Source organism: Amblyomma mixtum, chromosome 10, assembly GCF_055824585.1.
Source record: "Amblyomma mixtum isolate Tamu chromosome 10, ASM5582458v1, whole genome shotgun sequence".
Lineage (NCBI taxonomy): Eukaryota > Metazoa > Arthropoda > Arachnida > Ixodida > Ixodidae > Amblyomma > Amblyomma mixtum.
Window position 1 is genome coordinate 67,436,569 of NC_143021.1, and position 18,365 is coordinate 67,454,933.

Consider the following 18,365-nt stretch of genomic DNA (forward strand, 5'->3'; position numbering starts at 1 on the left):
CTCGTGCTTCTGTGATCGCTCGCACTTTGTCCTCGGTAGGGTGAATGCCTTCCGCATCAATTCGGTGTCCCAGAAATTGCACCTCTGGCACCGCAAAACAGCACTTCGATTTGCTTATGCACAAATTAGCGTTTGCTAGCCTTTCGAGAACGAGCTCTAGGCGCACTGCATGCTCTTCAGTGGAAGTGCCACTGATGATGACATCGTCAAGGTAGACACAAACTCCTGGGATGCCCTGAAGCACTGTCTCCATGAATTTTTGAAATATGGCCGGGGCTGCATCTACGCCAAAAGGCAGTCGCTTGACTTTGTACAAGCCTTTCAGTGTGTTAATTGCCAATAATTCAGCAGTTGACTCGCTCACCTTCAGCTGCTGATACGCCTGGGTGAGGTCCAATGTGCTGAAGACTCTTGCGCCACGTAGTACACTGAATACTTCTTCAGGTGTCGGTAGCGGGTAAGAGGACGCTTTAGTCGCAAGATTGACGGTGCTCCGGTAGTCTCCGCAGAGGCGTATGGTTCCGTTCTTCTTGCGAACTACGACAAGTGGTGTGGCCCATTCTGAATGCTGCGTCGGCTCGATGACACCTTGCTGCTCCAGTTTGTCCAACTCTTTTTCAACTGAAGCTCGGAGAGCAAACGGCACCGGCCTGGCCTTCAGAAATTTGGGTTGCGCGTTGTCCAACAACTCCAGTGTGACCGGGGGCCCTTCGTTTCCTGGAATCTCTTCCGAGAATACTCTTTCGTATTTCTCTTGCAGTTGCTCAACCATGTTCTGGCTCGGCGTCTGGTGTATGCCGCATATCATCACGCCTAGTGGAGAAAACCAGTTTCTCCCTAGAAGGCTTGATCCTGTGCCCTTCACAACAAGCAGAGGTAGCGTATGGGTCTGGCCGTTGTAGTTAACCTGCACGTTGGCAGAGCCCAATAGTGGCAGATTCTGTCCTGACCACGTTCGCAGGTGCGTGTCGTCTTGTTGCAGGGCGGGTGCGTCAGATGGCCATGAAGTTCGGAACGTGTCCTCACTGATCAGAGTACAGGCTGCGCCGGAGTCCACCTCGAACTTAATCAGCTGGTGATGTACGCTTACTTCTGTAAAAATCTTCGGTCGCGTGCCGAGATTCGTGGTGTTCAGGTCGTACAACACAGATGGTGTTGCTGATGTTGTTCCATGGAGATCAGATAGCGGCGTATTCTCTGAGGCGTTGACGCTGTGATTAGGCTGGGAAGGTGACTTTATCTTGGCAAGTCTCCGTTTCGTAATGCATGCTCTTTCGATATGCCCTCGCTTGTGGCAAAAATTACACGTGGCTGACTGGAATCGACATCCCTGGGGGTTGTGTTGGTCGTCCCACCGCCAGCAGCGTTGTGCCTTTTTGACCGATTTTACAACAACAGAAGGCTTGCGCACCTGGTTGCTTGTCTGGTGTACCGGCTCGGTGTTCCGGCGAATCCCTCTCTGCTGGTGACCGGCGCTCTCCGCTCGAACGGCGATGTCGTAAGCTTTGCTGAATGTGAGGTCCTTCTCAGCGAACAGGCGCTGCTGCAGTGACTCGTCACTCAGTCCGCACACAAATCTGTCGCGTAACATCACGTCCAAGGGAAGCATGGTGGTGTTAGCAGAAGAAGCTGCGTCTCCCTCCTGCCCGGTAGCTGTTGTCGACAGCGTTCCAAAATTGCAGTCGGCAGCGAGCTTCTTGAGCGCGGCTACGTAGGCGCTCACAGTTTCTCCTCCCAGTTGATCTCGTCGTTGGAAGCGAGCCCGGCTGTAGACCTCGGATGGCCTTGGGTCGTAGTGCTTTTGCAGCGCTTTTACGATGTCGTCGTAAGACACTGCCGCTGGTGTGCTTGGCTGAATAAGGGCGCAGACAGTATCGTAGGTCTGCTCCCCGCACAGCGTCAGCAGGTTGGCCCTCTTCAAGGCTGGGTCTGTGATGTTGTTAGCTTCAAAGTAGAACTGAAGGCGTCCAACCCACGATGACCACGATGAGCCGTTGAACTCTGGTATCTGATTGGGAAACCCTCGCGTAGCCATGGCTTGTCAATAGCGTTGCGTAGCGCGGGTCGAATCCACTTTCTCGTCGCCACTGTCGTGTCCGGTCGCTGTATTCAATGCAGCGAAAGACGCACACGGTACTTTTAAGACTTTGTTTATTTAAAGCTGATGAGGGTGCGACCAGCGTCGACCGAGGCAGGAGCCGAACTGGCCGCCCGAAGAAAGGAGGGAGCGGAGAAGCGTCCACGGGAGGGAGTGGCTTCCCAAAACAGGAGGAGGATGCGGGGGCGCACCATGGGGGGGCATCTGGCGACAGCGTGCGACGAAGGGCAAGTGGTCGTTAGGAGGAGGATGCGAGTGGTCGTTAGGAGGAGGATGCGAGTGGTCGTTAGGAGGAGGATGCGGGGGCGCACACACACAAAAGCAATAAGGGGACACAACACCGCCTGACCGATATCAGCCATCGTGACTCTCGAAATTGCGGTGGAGGAAGCGACGCGTGCCGGCGTTCTGTGCGAGCCGAGTGAGACGCGGGCCGGCGTTCTGTGCGAGCGGCGTGAGACGCGTGCCGGCGTTTCGTGTGGACCGAGTGAGACGCGTGATGACGCGCCAAGTGACGTCAGACGTGGCTCTACAAAAGCGAGCTCCTGCATGAGCGCCGCCGGGGAGAACGCATCTCAGCTGTTGCCCAATAAAGTACTACGCCGTGTTCTATCGCTTCTTACTTGCCGGGACCCGCGAACACCACAATACCTAGCTTATCTTCTAATCTCTCTCTCATAGAGCCTCTTAAAACATATCTTCAGTTCAGGCTGTGGTGGAGCCATCGAAAGGCAAAAGGAAGAAAAAAAAGGAAGGCGGCTGTTATCGGGTGCTTACATAGGATTGCCCCGCCGTGGTGGCTCAGTAGTTACGGCGCTCGAGACGCGGTTCGATCCCGGCCGCGGCGGCCATATTTCGATGTAGGCGAAATTCTAGAGGCCCGTGTGCTGTGCTATGTCAGTGCACGTTAAAGAAACCCAGGTGGTCTAAATTTCCGGAGCCCTTCATTACGGCGTCTCTCATGTGGTCTGAGTCGCTTTGGGACGTTAAAACCCCAATAAAAAAAAAACATAGGATTTCACACAACCTCAGCAGAGCGAGTTCACTGGTCGGTGTGAATGTTGTTTTTTCTACACCCGATAAGCTCTCAATGCTTTGTCACGTGGTAAAAGGCGGGCGGCGCTAACAAGCAACAAAAGACTTGCTAAAGTGGAAAGACGGGCTAGCTGGTCTTGGTACGTAGAATGCATTTTTTTTTTCAGCGCAAAAAACACAGGACGAAGAAAGGAGACACACGCAGGACGAACTCTGACCAGCGTTCGTCTTGTGTTTCTAGCCATGAAAAAGTGCATTCCAAGCAAAAGAAGATTTGTACATTGCAATAGCGGGGTTGTGTGCAGGATTCCGCTTTCATGTGGCAAGCACTGCATGGGACAAACAGGTAGGTGCCTGAAGAACCGGCTACAGGAACATAGTAAGAACGTGAGCCACACTGCGCCCGGGGAGTTGGGCATTAATTGCAGGAACTGTACGGAAAAAAGAAAGCAGGAACAGAAAAAGACGATGCCACCCCATTTTCAGTCATTTCGAAGTTTTGACAGATAACCGCCTCAAAATCGCTAGAGAGGTTATTGAAGCCTCCGAAATTCATTGACTCCAAGACCAATGCGGAAGCACCGCATCAATAGTCCTGTCAGAAAAGAATATGCTTTCTTAAAGATCATAGGGAAATGCCTTCAGCTGATCATGCGCCATTGTTGCCACGTGCGGAGCTGTTGCAGTGTCGTTCTTGTTGTTCATTTTTTTTGTGTATTTTCAATTGAGATCTTTCGCATCAGTGTTTAAGGGGTGAGAAACCCTGCATAAAAAAGAATTGTGAGTTCAGAGCTTTGTCTGTGCATTCGTCTCGTCCTTTTCTTTTGCGCTTTAGCATGCATGCCCAAGCTTTCCTTTACAGTTGAACTTTGATGTTTTAACCTTTCAAGAGCTTTATGCACAGCTGTGAAAATTACGAATTGAGGGCTTTTTTTCTGGCAGTGTGCAATAGCCTGCAGTGATTTCTTTGCGAAAAATTTAGCAGCCGTTGTGGTGGTTACCAATGTAACACTGTCATTGATTTTAATCCTGACACTGTTGTCACGAGTAATAATGTGATTTTTCCCTACGTTTTTAGCCTTTTCTGCATCTGCGAAGATGCTCAACATCCGAACACATTGCTCAATACATGCATCAACCCTTGCATATTTATCAGAGAAAAACTGATGCCACAGCCTCCAACCTTTGTGATGATCTTTGATATAAGTTTATACATACCCGTGAAACAAATGCCGTTCATGCTTTCAATTGAAAAGCAGAGAAATTGTCTTTCTCGATGTTTGCATGAACTATGTGAAGTGCAAAATTGAATTTTTCGAGAGAAGCGGCGAAGGGCAATGAACAGCTTTATGCATTGTGCAGCTGCAAAAAGATGCGCGTGACAGGAAGCACGTGCTTCTATCCAGTGTGTAACCGCAGCAAATTGGTGCTGCATTTTAGTTTCCTCGTTGCAATTAGGACACTACAAAATTACCGTGCGCCACTAAAATATGAAAAAGACGCCTCAGTGAACACTATACTTAACCAAATAAATCCCAAGGCATAAAGCTTGATTAACAAGTATCGAAAACTCGCAAGGCATAAAGCTCGCAAGGCATAACAAGTATCGGACTGAACTATAAAGAAAAGTGATGTAGAGTCGCTTGTTTGTATTGGAGCATTCGTTGAAATAAAATTCTAAATATTGCAAAAAGCACCCTGCCATTGCTCAACGTATATAAAGCGATCAGCTCGACGCAGTTTCACCTCTCCAAATTTGCTGAAATATGTGAAGCAGCAATACGACCTGGCGCAACAACTAAGGAGTTCAGTGATATCAAAGGGGGCATACCTTATACCTGCAGACCACACATAGATATGTATGGGCGCAACCCGGAACAAAAGCTACAGCGGATGTAGAACTTGTACAAGGGGCCTCATCAGGCTTTTAGCCTTTAGCCTTGTCTTTCTCTTACAGAAAGGCTGAAAAACAAATACAGAAAAACAGTGAAAAAAAGGCTACAAGTGCACAGGATCTCCCCACGTGAATTAGAGGAAAAACAATAACAAATAAAATATATCTGCCTCTCCCGTAACCGAGAGTAGAGAAAGCATGAAATGTTTACGGGTATCAGGACGATGCAGAAGCGTACGCGGACACGACGAGACGCAGGCCTGACAAGAATGTATATGCAGCGCGTTCGAAACTGTCTAAGGTGCGTAGAAGCGAAAGCGTTTTCGCACCACTTTGCGACACTGGTGACGTCACCACTGGAATACGTCACACATAATTGATGACGAAATAATGTCAAATTACTAATTAGTGACTAATTACTGATTAATTACTAAATACTAATTAACTGATAGTTAATGGCGCTTAAGCTTCGCCTTTAGGAGTGGAACGCGACAGCGTGTTGTAGCGCTGCCAGGCAGTACACGGACCGCCACCACCCGTTCGGCGCGAAGCTACCGGCGCTTGTATGGCGGTCCTGTAGGAGGGCTGAGAGAGTCTCGTTAAATCTCGTACGGTGCCCGGATGCTCTCGTTTCAGCTCCCAGATGCGTGCAATTCAGTGCCCGGATGAGTGGAATTCAGTACCCGGATGTTGGCTCTCGGTATCGGCGTGACGTCACCACACTGCCGATAACGGGAGCTAAAAGCATTTCATGCTTAATAGCGCCAAACCATGCACACCACCAGAAAAAAACGAGGACGAGACACAAGCGCTAACTCACAACTGAAATTTTATTGAAGCCAGGAAGCACCTTATTTAAGGTGAAGTTTCAAGGGGAAAGAAGGGTGACAAGGATGAGAAGGTGAACAAAGGCAACCATCTCGGAACGCAGAAACAGGCAGGCAGTCTAAAATCGCAAAAATAAAAAGAACAGTTACTTGATAGCAGAATTCAGAAAATTGTACTCGGAGGCAAAAAGCGATAAAGATGGAGTGCTAACACACCTACAGCCAAATTTCTTAATGTAGAAAGCCTCCAGACTAACACATGCAGTTTTATTCGTGCTCTTGCCAAGAATCTGTCTCCTTTGGGCTGCCTGCCTGTTTCTGCGTTCCCAGGTGGTTGCCTTTGTTCACCTTCTCATCCTTGCCACCCTTCTTTCCCCTTGAAACTTCACCTTATATAAGGTGCTTCTTGGCTTCAATAAAATTTCAGTTGTGAGTTAGCGCTTGTGTCTCGTCCTCGTCCCTTTTTTGTGGTGCGCATGGTTTGGCGCTATTTTTTTCTCTAATTCAAGTATGCACCAACTAGCCCAAAAAGAGGTGTTAATGATCTTGCCACGATCACGTCGTTTCACTGCCACGACATTTACCTTCACAAGTGTGGTCTAGCTCGAGCCACCGGACATTAACACAGCTATCAACCACGGTTGCCGCTCACGTGTCTTGGATACTTCTGGCCCCTGTAGGGAATGCGCACCAAGTTTGGACCCCTGCCACCAGTCGCTGCTTCCCGGTGGCGTACAGGCCGTGGCACAAACCCGCCCGTGTTGCTCACGGTAACACCTCGCTGCAAGAGTTTGAATGTTCGCAGGTGCGCACTTGTGCAGTGTTTTTTTTTGTCGAGAGCATTCGGTGATGTCCGTGATGCCGGCCACTCCTATGCGTATCGAGGCCCCCGACGCGCATGGCCTGGAGAGCTTCGTCTCGGGAAAGATATGGCGGACCCCCTTCCTAGGCCGCGTTGGATGCGGCGGCCAGTGATTGGTCGTTTGCTTTCCCACCACCTGCCGCTCTCGTCCCGGCCGACTAAATGAAGCCGAAACAAAATGAAGCCTTACAAAATACAGCCGCAGAGTGACAAAGAATAAATAATGTGCATTAGCCATAAGCTTTTTGTTTATTTTATTTATTTTATTATTTATTTCTATTTGGGAAATACTGCAGTCTCGGAACACCAAGCAAGTGGGAGCATGCAGATACAAATTTTAACATAGCAGTGCTTGCAGAAGCATACTTGAAGCGTGAGCTTCGTTGAAGAGAAGCCGGCACTAAAAAATGGCATGCACAACTGCTTATCAAGAGCGCAAAAAACACATGCAGAGAACAAAATTATGATAAGGTTATGCATTATAGCTTCTTCGAGCTACAGGTCAGTGCTCTGGGTCTATCTGTTCAAGCATTTCTATCCGGCCTACCTGATGTGACTGATTCTTGCTTGATGGAACAGCGCAAAACATCGGGACAAGAGACAAGCGCTGACTTACAACTGGTTTTTATTTCGAAGAAACATTGCTTCTTATACCTTCTTCACCCTCTCAAAAAGCACATGCGTCGCAACCATATCGTTCAAGCGTCCACAAAAAAGCATAAGACAAATAATCACAGATACTTATAATCACATTTTTTAACATGTCAAATTCTTTCTTAGTCAAAGCAACAGACGGCGTGCTGACACAATCGCCGCGCAGACTCGCTATCGAAGCTGCCTCGATTATTTCCCGGACTAACTGGTCTTTGTGATTAGCCAAAGCTTTGCATTTTTGGAAAACCGGTGCAAACTAGTTGAAGGGCAATCTCTGCAATGGATTCCCAGGTTCCTGCAAGGGCAATCTCTGCAATCCATTGCAAGGTTCCAGGTTCCTGCAAGGGCAATCTCTGCAATCCATTGCAGAGATTGCCCTTCAACTAGTTGTGCACCGGTTTTCCAAAAATGCAAAGCTTTGGCTAATCACAAAGACCAGTTAGTCCGGGAAATAATCGAGGCAGCTTCGATAGCGAGTCTGCGCGACGATTGTGTCAGCACGCCGTCTGTAGCTTTGACTAAGAAAGAATTTGACATGTTAAAAATGTGATTATAAGTATCTGTGATTATTTGTCTTATGCTTTTTTGTGGACGCTTGAACGATATGGTTGCGACGCATGTGCTTTTTGAGAGGGTGAAGAAGGTATAAGAAGCAATGTTTCTTCGAAATAAAAACCAGTTGTAAGTCAGCGCTTGTCTCTTGTCCCGATGTTTTGCGCTGTTCCATCAAGAATGAATAACCAACATGCCCAAGCTGCTGTCCTGGGTGACTGATTCGGAGCGCCCCCATAAGTCAGCAGCTTGCTACTCTTTAGGCATGGTTTCATGAAGCTGCCTAGTCCCTTGAGTTGCAGGACATTCGCTTTTGAAGCCGGCAAAAACCAAGCGTATGGCAAGCCACTGCGAGTGAACCTTTTAAAGTACTTTGAATAGGATCAACAGCCTGCATGGTGGTATGGAACGCTCCTACTTGGATTTCATGTCCTTTCCCGCCAAAACCGTTCTAAATAATTACGGCATATATTATTGATGCCCCAGCCGGTATGAATGCGTTTTAACCAAATATGGGCAAACAGAGCACCGGACGCGAAATCTGGAGGTCATGGGTTCGGATCCCACCGGTAGCATGCGGTTGTTTTTCTTCTGCTTTGTAATAAATTATCTTTAAGCGATAAAATAATACGATGTTAATTTAGCGCTGATCAACACCCCAAACTCCAAAAAAGATATAAACATTCCCTTGTGCTCCTGGGAATCGGTGACTGCTGGTTTCCCTCGTATGTAGGTCAGGACGAGTCCCACACCACCCTACCCTTCCTGGGATACACTGAACTTGAATACTGGGCCCACTGTAAGCACAGCTGTTTCGTGCGCACTTGAGGCCTGTTTAGCTGTAGGGTTAAGGGAAGGGGCTTTGGTATGCAGGAAAATTTCCTGTACAGAATAGCTTCACAGAGCGCGCCAAAGACGTATAGCTTGAACAGCAAAGCATAGTCCCTGTAGCGCGTAAGCAGCCTTTTCAGTTATTAGGTTAGCTGCCAGAGGCTAGTGAAACAAAACTAGTTCGCTTGAGGTGGCAGCAAGCCTAAGTACGCTGGCTATCATAGTACGGCCAAAGTGTGCTCGGCTGCTTTCCGAGCTTACAATCTATCCGAAGAACGTAGTTCAAGAGCCAGAAAAGAGATGTCGCCTCCCTTTAAATACACAGTGGAAAAACTATTATCTTCAGGAGCTGTCATGGAAGGAGACGAAAAATACATTCCAGAGAATGGAGTCAAAATGCCTGCTTAGTCTTAGGAACCCCGTTCCGTTCTCAACACGAGCAGACCCGTTCTGTGAATTCCAGGGCTCCGGGTAAGGAAGGTAACTAAAAAGCTACATGCTGTCCTTTTCGTACATGAAGCCTTTGCGTGCTTCACACCATTTGCGTAGAGGTCTGTGTTTATAAGCCACTGCTTTCATAGCAGCGCATAATTCCCTTCATTATGGTCCCTATTAAGCGCATTCATTCGCTATTCCCTTACATGCGGAGGCACATACACAACAATTCTGGACAAAAGCATTTTTCAACCGGAAAGAGTTTATTAACGCAATTTTTTCGTGTATTGTAACATTTGACTATATATCCGCAGATCTCATGTCGACACGCTTCAATTTTTTTTTGCTATCAACATTTTTTGCTACCGTGAAAAGCATCCCCATTGTATTTCTATTTTAATCTTAAATGCTCGATGCGAGCGATGACAAAAACTTCGAAACTTTTTGCTACACATCGAGAATCGAGCATTATTACCTTCAACAGTTCCATAACAGCGTCTTACAATTTCGAATATTCAAAATTTCTGCCCCAGAATATTCGACGCTATTATGTCTTCTTTCAAAGAGAGGGACAATTTCCCCATCGAAGTTTAATCAAGATGGTTTATAGTGATGATGTTGACAATGGATTTTTATGGCGCAAGGACATTTGTGGCCAAGGAGCGCCATGGCACAAGGTGTTTTTAGTCTACTCAGGGTGGGGTCAAAGACCCATTTCCCAAGCATCATCATCATCAGCCTGACTAGCCCACTGCAGGCCTCTTCCACGTCTCTCCAATTAACCCCGTCCTTTGCCAGCTGCGCCCACCGTGTCCTCGCAAACTTCTTAATCTCATTCGCCCACACAACTTTCTGCCGCCCACTACTACGCTTGCCTTCTCTAGGCATCCACTCCGTTACCCTTAATAAAGACCAGTGGTTATTTGCCTTCGCATTACATGCCCAACCCAAGGCCACTTCTTCCTCTTGATTTCAACTAGGATGTCATTAAACCGCGTTTGTTCCCTCGCCCACTCCGCCCGTTTCCGATCTCTTAACGTTACACCTATCATTTTTCTTTCCATAGCTCGCTGCGTTGTTCTTAAGGTGAACCCTCTTTGTTAGCCTCCACGTTTCTGCCCCATAGGTGAGTACCGGTAAGATACAGCTGTTGTATACCTTTCTCTTGGGGGATATTGGTAAACTGCCATTCATGATGTGAGAGTACCTGCCATATGCGCTCCACCCCATTCTTATTCTTTTCTAGTTATTTTCCTCTCATGATCCGGATCAGCGGTCACTACCTGCCCTAAATAGAAATATTCTCTTAGTACTTCCAGCTCCTGGCTACCAATTGCGAACTGCTGTTTCCTTGCGAGGCTGTTGAACATTACTTTGGTTTTCTGCATGTTAATTTTTAACCCCACCGTTCTGCTCTGCCGTTCTGCTCTGAGTGAGTTAGCAAGGCAATGTCAACAGCGAATCGCAAATTACTTAGGTATTCTCCATTAACGCTTATCCCCAACTGTTCCCATTTCAAGCCCCGAATACCTCCTGTAAACAGGCAGTGAATAGTATAGGCGAGATCGTGTCTCCCTGCCTGACACCTTTCCTTATTGGAATTTTATTGCTTTTAACTTATACAGCTTCATATTCGCCCCATCCTCGAATATGCTTGTGTTGTTTGGAACCCATACGAGCAGTGTGAGATCAACCAACTTGAATCTGTGCAAAGGAAGGCTGTGCGCTTTGTCTGCAGAAGATTTGACGAGGGTTTTTTCGCGGTCAACTTTTCTTCCCCAGCTAGTCCTGACTACGTCTAGCACGTCGTCGTCTTGAGTGCCTCAAACTCATGTACCCTTTAGTCAATTCACCTCGCTTTTCTTCTTCAGATAATTATCTGACATTTTAAAAACGTTCGTCTACGTTCCAAACCACCACGTTCCAAACATTTCGCCCTTTTATGTCCGCATTAACTTCGTTAAGTTCAGCTTTTTCCGTCATACCATTGAAGCTTAGAATATCTTAGCAGGCAACATCCGTTCCTTATCATTACAATTCTTACTAGCCTGTTCCTAACGTTGTATGGTTGCTCTTTACTTCTTTGTATTGTTCTTTTTATTACATTAAGGATAGTTGCCGGGCCAGTTGGTACATGATCACACCGTAAAACAGCGCGCTTACACGGGACGAAGAAAGAAGACACGCACACACACAGCGCTGAACTTACAGCTGCATGATTTATTGCATTGCTCGCAATAAATACCGGAAAGGAATACAAAAAACAAAAAAACCAAAGGAAGGCGAGAAAGATATCCTCCTGTCGCATCATGTCGTCAATTAAGCAAACAAGGGAAGGGGATGAGGGGCTCGTTCTCTCATGTCGTCAATGGTTATTCAAGATATTTAATCTCTTTTCTTGTCAGTGCCATCGATGGAGTGCTAACGCATGACGCGCCTTTCCTGTCTATGATGAATGGTTCATATAGTTCACGTTTGTGTTGATGATTATACCGCCTCAAAATCTGGCTTCGTCCAAGGTTAGGTGTGCAATGACAGGCAGATACGTGTTTTGCCAGCGTGCTGCCGTATCCCGTGCGGATGTTAATGGCGTGCTCTCGTAGACGGTCGTTTATGCAGCGTCCACTTTGGCCCACATAAGATGCGCCGCATGACAGCGGTATCTCGTAGATTACCTCCGTGTCACAGGTGGTGAACATTTTTTCATGTTTCTTACTGCACCGCGCTGGTTTTGGGACATCTTCGTTCACCATTCTGCAAAGCATATTGAGCTTTCTGGGTGCGGTTAGGATCAAATTCACTCCAGCACGCCCTACTATCTTCTTCAATGAGTGGCTGATCCCGTGCAGATACGGCATAACAGCCATCTTCTCTCTTTCTTTGCGTGGCCTCATCGGGAGGCTAGATAGGCGGAGATCTTTCAGGAGCTTGCAACTTACAACTGCAATAAATCATGCAGTTGTAAGTTCAGCGCTGTGTGTGTGCGTGTCTTCTTTCTTCGTCCCGTGTAAGCGCGTTGTTTCACGGTGTGTTCTTTTTATTGTCGTTATTTTGTATTCACCCCACTCCTGCAATAGGCTGCAGTGCGTACAAATAAAACAAAATGAGAAGGCAGTCAACGCCCTCAAGAAGGCACATCGCTTGCTCCTCTGAATGGGTCTTACTGCCGATTCGACTATTCACGGCAATCAGTTCATGCGGCGGCACTTGTGGTTCAAGTCCGTACTTCATCTGCCTGAGGAAATGTCAGCTGTTATTTGGAAGGGACCCAAGCGACACATCCATAGCTTTGTATAAGGCCGGGAACAACTATTTCACCCTTTCGCTATACTCGATGCATGATCGTGTTCCTTGCGTGTATACGACGGGTATATATTTGTGCGTTTTGTCTCCGAATAAAGCAGTTCTTTGTGTCTTGTTTGTGTCTGTGTGTGTCTCGCGCCTGTTGCCAAAGATGAACAACTAGCCCCACAGGAGGTTCTTTTTAACCCAGGAATGACTACGACGCGTATGGGGCCTCTGATAACGACTCTTTCCGTCTGGAATGAGGCACGAAACACGTGCACATGTTACGGCCGGCAAATAGCGCTCTTCCCTCGATGTGAAGGCGGGGTGGAATTTGAATTTCGGGACTAATGAGGTCATTTGTGCCAAGTTAATTCACCCCCCCCCCCCCCCCCCACCCCGAGCAAGGAATTGTGTCGCTGCAGCGAACAAAGCGGCAAAAGTGCGTCTTGACTTGGTGCCTTTTTCTGTTGCAGGCACAGTCATACCGCTCTCGAAAGTCGAAGAACAACCAACGGCAAGAAATAAAGCGAGCATAACCTTGTTCCTGCTCTCTCGCCCTTCTTCACTGGGGCTTAGTGCTGGCCCAAGTAAACTTTTTTTCCTCCTCCTCCTCCTGGCCCGCCCCTCGCTCATTGATGACGAGTCGGGTATTCAAAAAGGGCACCTCATTATTGGTTCAGTTCAGCGAGTCTTTGACAGAGGGCGTTGTGCGCCTTTGTGCCGTGGCCCTCCAATATATGACTACTCTCTTTTTTTCTTTTATTTCCGCCGACTGCTGAGCGCCGAAGCCCGCTCATTACCTTAGCCGCGCGACAACGACGACGCGGGTGGTGAATTCGTGTTCGACCTGTTTCGCCGCACGGCAGCCAATTAGCAGCAGGAGTATACGTGCCTGCTTTTTTTTCTCCTCCCCGATTTTGATTTGACAGCCGCGCAGCCCAAGTGCAGCGCCGATAAAAGCAAATGCCCGGCGGGCGCTTAAAAGGCACGGAGAGAAAGAAAAACAGACGCCCGCATATTGGTGCGCAGCAACCCACTGGGCGGGAGTGCGCGCATAACTACAAAAGGCCTAGCGTTGCGGTCGCGTGTAGGCGAAAGTGGCGAGCGGCCGTTTTGCAGTTTTGCTTCGGTGGAGGGTACTTGCTGGCGCAATGCTCTGTATGTGTGTTTGCTAAAAGCACCCGCTGTTCACATGGAGCCTCTGAAAAAACCCGCTAGGGGGCTTATTCTCATCCACCGTTCCTCCTTGTAGTTTATTTTTCTGTTGTTTCTAGTTCTTTCCCAGACTATAGCCATTGGCGAAAAACAAGTTTGTTGAGACGCCAGGCGATCAAGAAAAAAAAAACAAGTGACCCGTGCCCAAAAATAGTGCCATTGGGAAAATGAATTTCTTTTGCCATCTAGCCTTTGCCGACCGGGTTTGTCTGGCGGACACGAACGGAAGTATGATCTTCGGGCTGAAGTACAACCTTAGAGTGTGTACTAAAAGCGCATACTTCCCTCACAGTGCGTCAGTGAAGAGGAGCCTGATACTTCAAGCCTAAGTACTCCATGCGAGAATCTTCCCTTTTATCAAGTAAGGGAACGTCGTTGATGCAAAAGACTGCAAGCATTGTAATTAGCGTGGAAACATGTCAAGCTTTTCACCTCATTCATCATCATCAGTCTGACTACGCCCACTCTAGGGCAACTGCCTCTCCCTTACCTTTCCAGTTAAAGCGGTCTTGTGCCAGTTGCGGCCATCTTATGCCCGCAAATTTTTCGTGTTATTGGAAGTCGCAAAACCTAAAATCAAATACGCCCAACATATTTTGACTGAAGTCTTTACTTAGTAGGGGTTGCTGCATTTGCGCTGGTGATCTTATCTACCTTTTTTAATAGGTGTGTAGAAGAGCGCATAATCATGGTGATGCCTAACAGGAACTAAACTAACAGGAAGGAAAAAATTTCAATAGCTGGAGATCTGGGAGGTCTGCTCATGCGTCTTTGCGTTTGCCCTACTTATCGATGCATTTTCCACACTATAGATTAGACTACCGACGACGTACACAAGAGGAGAGGGGAAGAATCACGGCCGAGTATTTTCCGCTAATCGATGTCATTGTTAAATAAGAAAGGCTGAACTGGTGTGCTTTTTTCACGCAGGCAGGAAAAAGTAAGTCATTTTCTCTCCGTGGCTCCCTAAATTGCTGTTGTTTCATGAATGGCACCTCAACTGAGACGAGATGCTTAAAACATTGAGACATACGCCAGGGTAGTGACTTAGAATATCGGCATGTAAACGAGGCTCAGAAGGTGCGGTTCATATTTACTGCCATAGCAACTTGACAAGGGGAGTGTCTGCTCAAAATCAGAGAGAAGATTGCAAACCAGCATAGCGGTAGTGATGTGAGTGGTCGGCTTGGAATCGAGATAAGAAAACTGGGGTCGCGAAATTCGTGCAGCACAGAGTACCGACTGAGGTACCTTACTGATATTTCAGCGTTCACGGGCAGAAAGTGCAGAATAAAATGAACCGATGCGGCGTTCTGGAATACGGAGACGTCAGCGTATGCGCGGAGCAAATACATGGTCGCAATCAAATACGGTTAAAGCGGATAGAGACACATCTCGGCCCATCATTTGAAGGGCGGCAGCAACAAGAGGAGCTTAGCTGTGAGGTCGGAGCTGGAGTGCAGGAGAACATTAGTGGGCCCCGTCCTTTGTTTTCACATCGGAAGAAAGGCAGATAATTTGCGGAGCCTGAAGACAGACTGCACCGCTCTAAAACAGAGACGAAAGAATATCGCCGGACAGCTATTTCGGCGTGCGAGGAAAGAGAACGTCCGCGCCATTGTGGGTGCACTCATCAATCTCGAAAATTGGCCTCCGCTAATGAAGGACAAGAGCGGGGCGAACAAAGGCAGCCTCGCAAAAGAGGGCCAGACGCATTGCCTTGGCAGTTACAGCAGAGGCACACTTCGCTATGCTTGATTTAAACAGCACAAGCGCACTGTCTGTGCTTTTTTCTTTCTCCGTCTTGCTGCAGCCACGCCAACTAATGAGGTGGCGCCGCATCGTGGCACCTCCGAGTGACAGGCAGCGCGCAACAAGTGCTTTCAACTGGCATTCATTTGGCATACTCACCCGCACGGTCTCTCGGTGAAGACAATGTAGTGCTGGTGCTCGGGCGCGCGCTCCACGAACTTGATGCACGTGTAGTTCTCCCAGTGGCGCATCGCCTGCTTGAACAGCGCTCGGTGGTCCCCTGCGTGAGCCAGGCAGCCACATCAACAGCGGTAGTTTTGGGCATTCGGGGCCTCCGAGTTTATCGAAGAAAGGGAATGCGGACGCACGGAGTGAATTAGTACAGAGGGAGGTCCCAGAATCATTCAACTACTAACGCCAACTAGCGCTTCCCGATGTTCGGTACCGTAAGCCACGAACGATTTTCGAGAAAGCCACACGAAAAAAGAAAGAAAAAAAAACGCGTCCTTTTTTGTCCTTCAAACCTCACCACGGCGTTCCTCCTCGCACGCACGCCCCGTTCCCCCGAGATCTGTGGACCCCGCATCGCAAAGGACTCCCCAAATGACTCCGATGAAGGAATGTGCCGACGCTTGCATGCTCCGCCACAGCGGGCCACTCATCCGGGTGTTTTGGGAGCTACCCACTGCGGTTCGGCCGGCCACGTATGCCGACTGGACGCTCCTCACATCGCAGGGCAAGGCGCACGTCGCTCTTCTCTTGGCGAAACCTCATTTTGGAAAGCCGAGCAATATGCCTAACGGCAGCCGGCGCAGGCCAAACCGGCATCTGTCTAGGTTACGGTGCAGTGGCACGACCACACTGCTGCAAAGTGCGCCTCCTGAAAGGTATGCGATAAATTAAGCTTCTTTTTTTTATTGAAAGGAGTTAGCCCCAAAGCAGACAGCACACATTAAGAGAAACGAGACAAGCGCTTGTCCCGTCTCTCTTACTGTGTGCTGTCTGCTTTGGCGCTATATACTTTCACGAAAATATCCCCCACTAGCCCCCAGCAAGCATTACTAAGTTTAAGCTTTCTTTTTTGATCCAAACTATTAATTTTGTTGCCACAGGTGTCTCATAACAGGCCTCTTGTGCTCCAGGCGTAGGCCATCTCGGCGAAATAGCTCGAGCGCTAAGGGAAGCTAGCGCCGTGGCATACAAGCTATTCAGGTCATGTATTCAAGAAATTTCTCCCGCGTGGTAGAAAAGTGTCCGTGTTTCAGCAAGGCTGGTTTGTGCTGGTTTATGGTGAGCAGACGAAATACAACGGCCTTGTTTTCTCGCGTGGTTGTACTTCATTAGCTGCGTGTTTCTGCGCTTTTTGCAGTCGTTGGTTTTCAGTGGAACCGTTCAAGAATCTGTCTCCGAGGAAAGGAACAAAGTGAGTCTAGATTTCGCTTTTTGGTGACTGCGATGCATTTATTAACCTCTTTAAAGGCGTCATGTGGTTTACAAGAGAAGCAGTACCGTTATTATCACTTAAAACCAGCAGCAGAGAAGAAACATACAATGAGGAACACCGCACACATCGAATGAGTCCTTACAATTATCGCAGGATGCTCACCCTCGATAGGCACTCTGAAGGCGCGCATTGTTCTCCGGATTCACGGACTGCCGAGGCTTCCAAAATTTCCCGAGTCAGCTTATCACATTGTCACATATAAACGCAAAATCAGTTGCAACTCGCTGAGCAGTAAGTATTAAAATGAAGTTGTTGTTGCTGCAGGGTTTCAACCACTTCACCGAAAAAAAAAAACAGCGGCTTTACTTCACATTGCTACGTCACGCCACGACCAATTTCTGATTTATTTGATGTGATTTACTGAGGTTTAACGTACCAAATAGGCCCAGGCTATGAGGGACGCCGCAGTGAAGGGCTCCGGAAATTTCGACCACCTGGGGTTCTTTAACGAGCGCTGACATCGCGCAGTACACGGGCCTCTGGCATTTCGCCTCCATCGAAATTCGGCCGCCGCGGCCGGGATCGAACCGGCGTCTTTCGGGTGAGCAGCCGAGCGCCGTAACCACTGAGCCACCGCGGCGGGTACGGCCAATTTCTGTACACTAAATCCCTCTCTTCGACTGCATAGCTCTTCGCGAAGAAATGGTGCTTGCGTGTGTAAAAGATGTGCAATTTGATGTTCCAATCGAAGGAATATGTAAGTCCGTTTTTCAGCAAGCCTCACTTTTATCTGCAGATTTATATCAAGGCAGATGTCTGTTCGAGCGGCCTGCTCGCATTGTGGCCGGCCTCCGAGTGTTCCTCTATACTGCGGGGCCGCTTTTCGTACCTTTCCTCAGCCGCTATTTTTCTCTCGCCAGCCGGCCCGCATTCGGGAGAGGGGAATCTTCTCTTGGCGGCGCCTTTCTCGCGGGACACAGAAACTCACAGAGGGGCATTTGACCTTTCACACTGCGAAGACTTCAGTGATGCAGTGGCACGTGCTAAACGCCGACCACTAAGGTTACGACTCTTCCAAAAGTGTGCTAAACTGTTGACGCTGAATATGAGTGACCTGATTTCATTTCGTTTAATATATTTATTCCAGTTTTTCGCGCAATACAAAAAACTGGGGACGGCGAGAAAAAAGCAGTGTTCCACCACTGCTTAACAAGCCTCGCCGCCCCTGAATGTTGGCAGCAGCACGTGATGCACGGAAAAAAAAACAAACATTGACTGACGTATGAGCATTCAGGGGTGGAAAATTTAAACTCCACTCGGAGGAAAATAACTCGGCACGACAACAACATAAAGATGAAGGCGTCATATATTGATAATAGCAGTTGCTACTGTAGAAATAGAAAAATTAGAGTGTACATTCTTATACTATGAAAAACAGCATTTAGAGCATGGTGCTTTCCAGCAAAAATTATGTTTTA

The 18,365-nt window shown here is 48.1% G+C and overlaps 1 protein-coding gene across 1 annotated transcript in view; it reads right to left on the bottom strand.

Moving 5' to 3' along the window:
• The window catches only part of LOC149326019 (protein tolkin-like), a 416,319-nt gene that overhangs the window by 302,665 nt on the left and 95,289 nt on the right, over nucleotides 1–18,365 (bottom strand). The window contains exon 3 of the mRNA XM_089563963.1: nucleotides 15,603–15,723. Coding sequence (XP_089420089.1) covers nucleotides 15,603–15,723 — 121 coding nt within the window. The remainder of the gene's footprint in view (nucleotides 1–15,602; nucleotides 15,724–18,365) is intronic.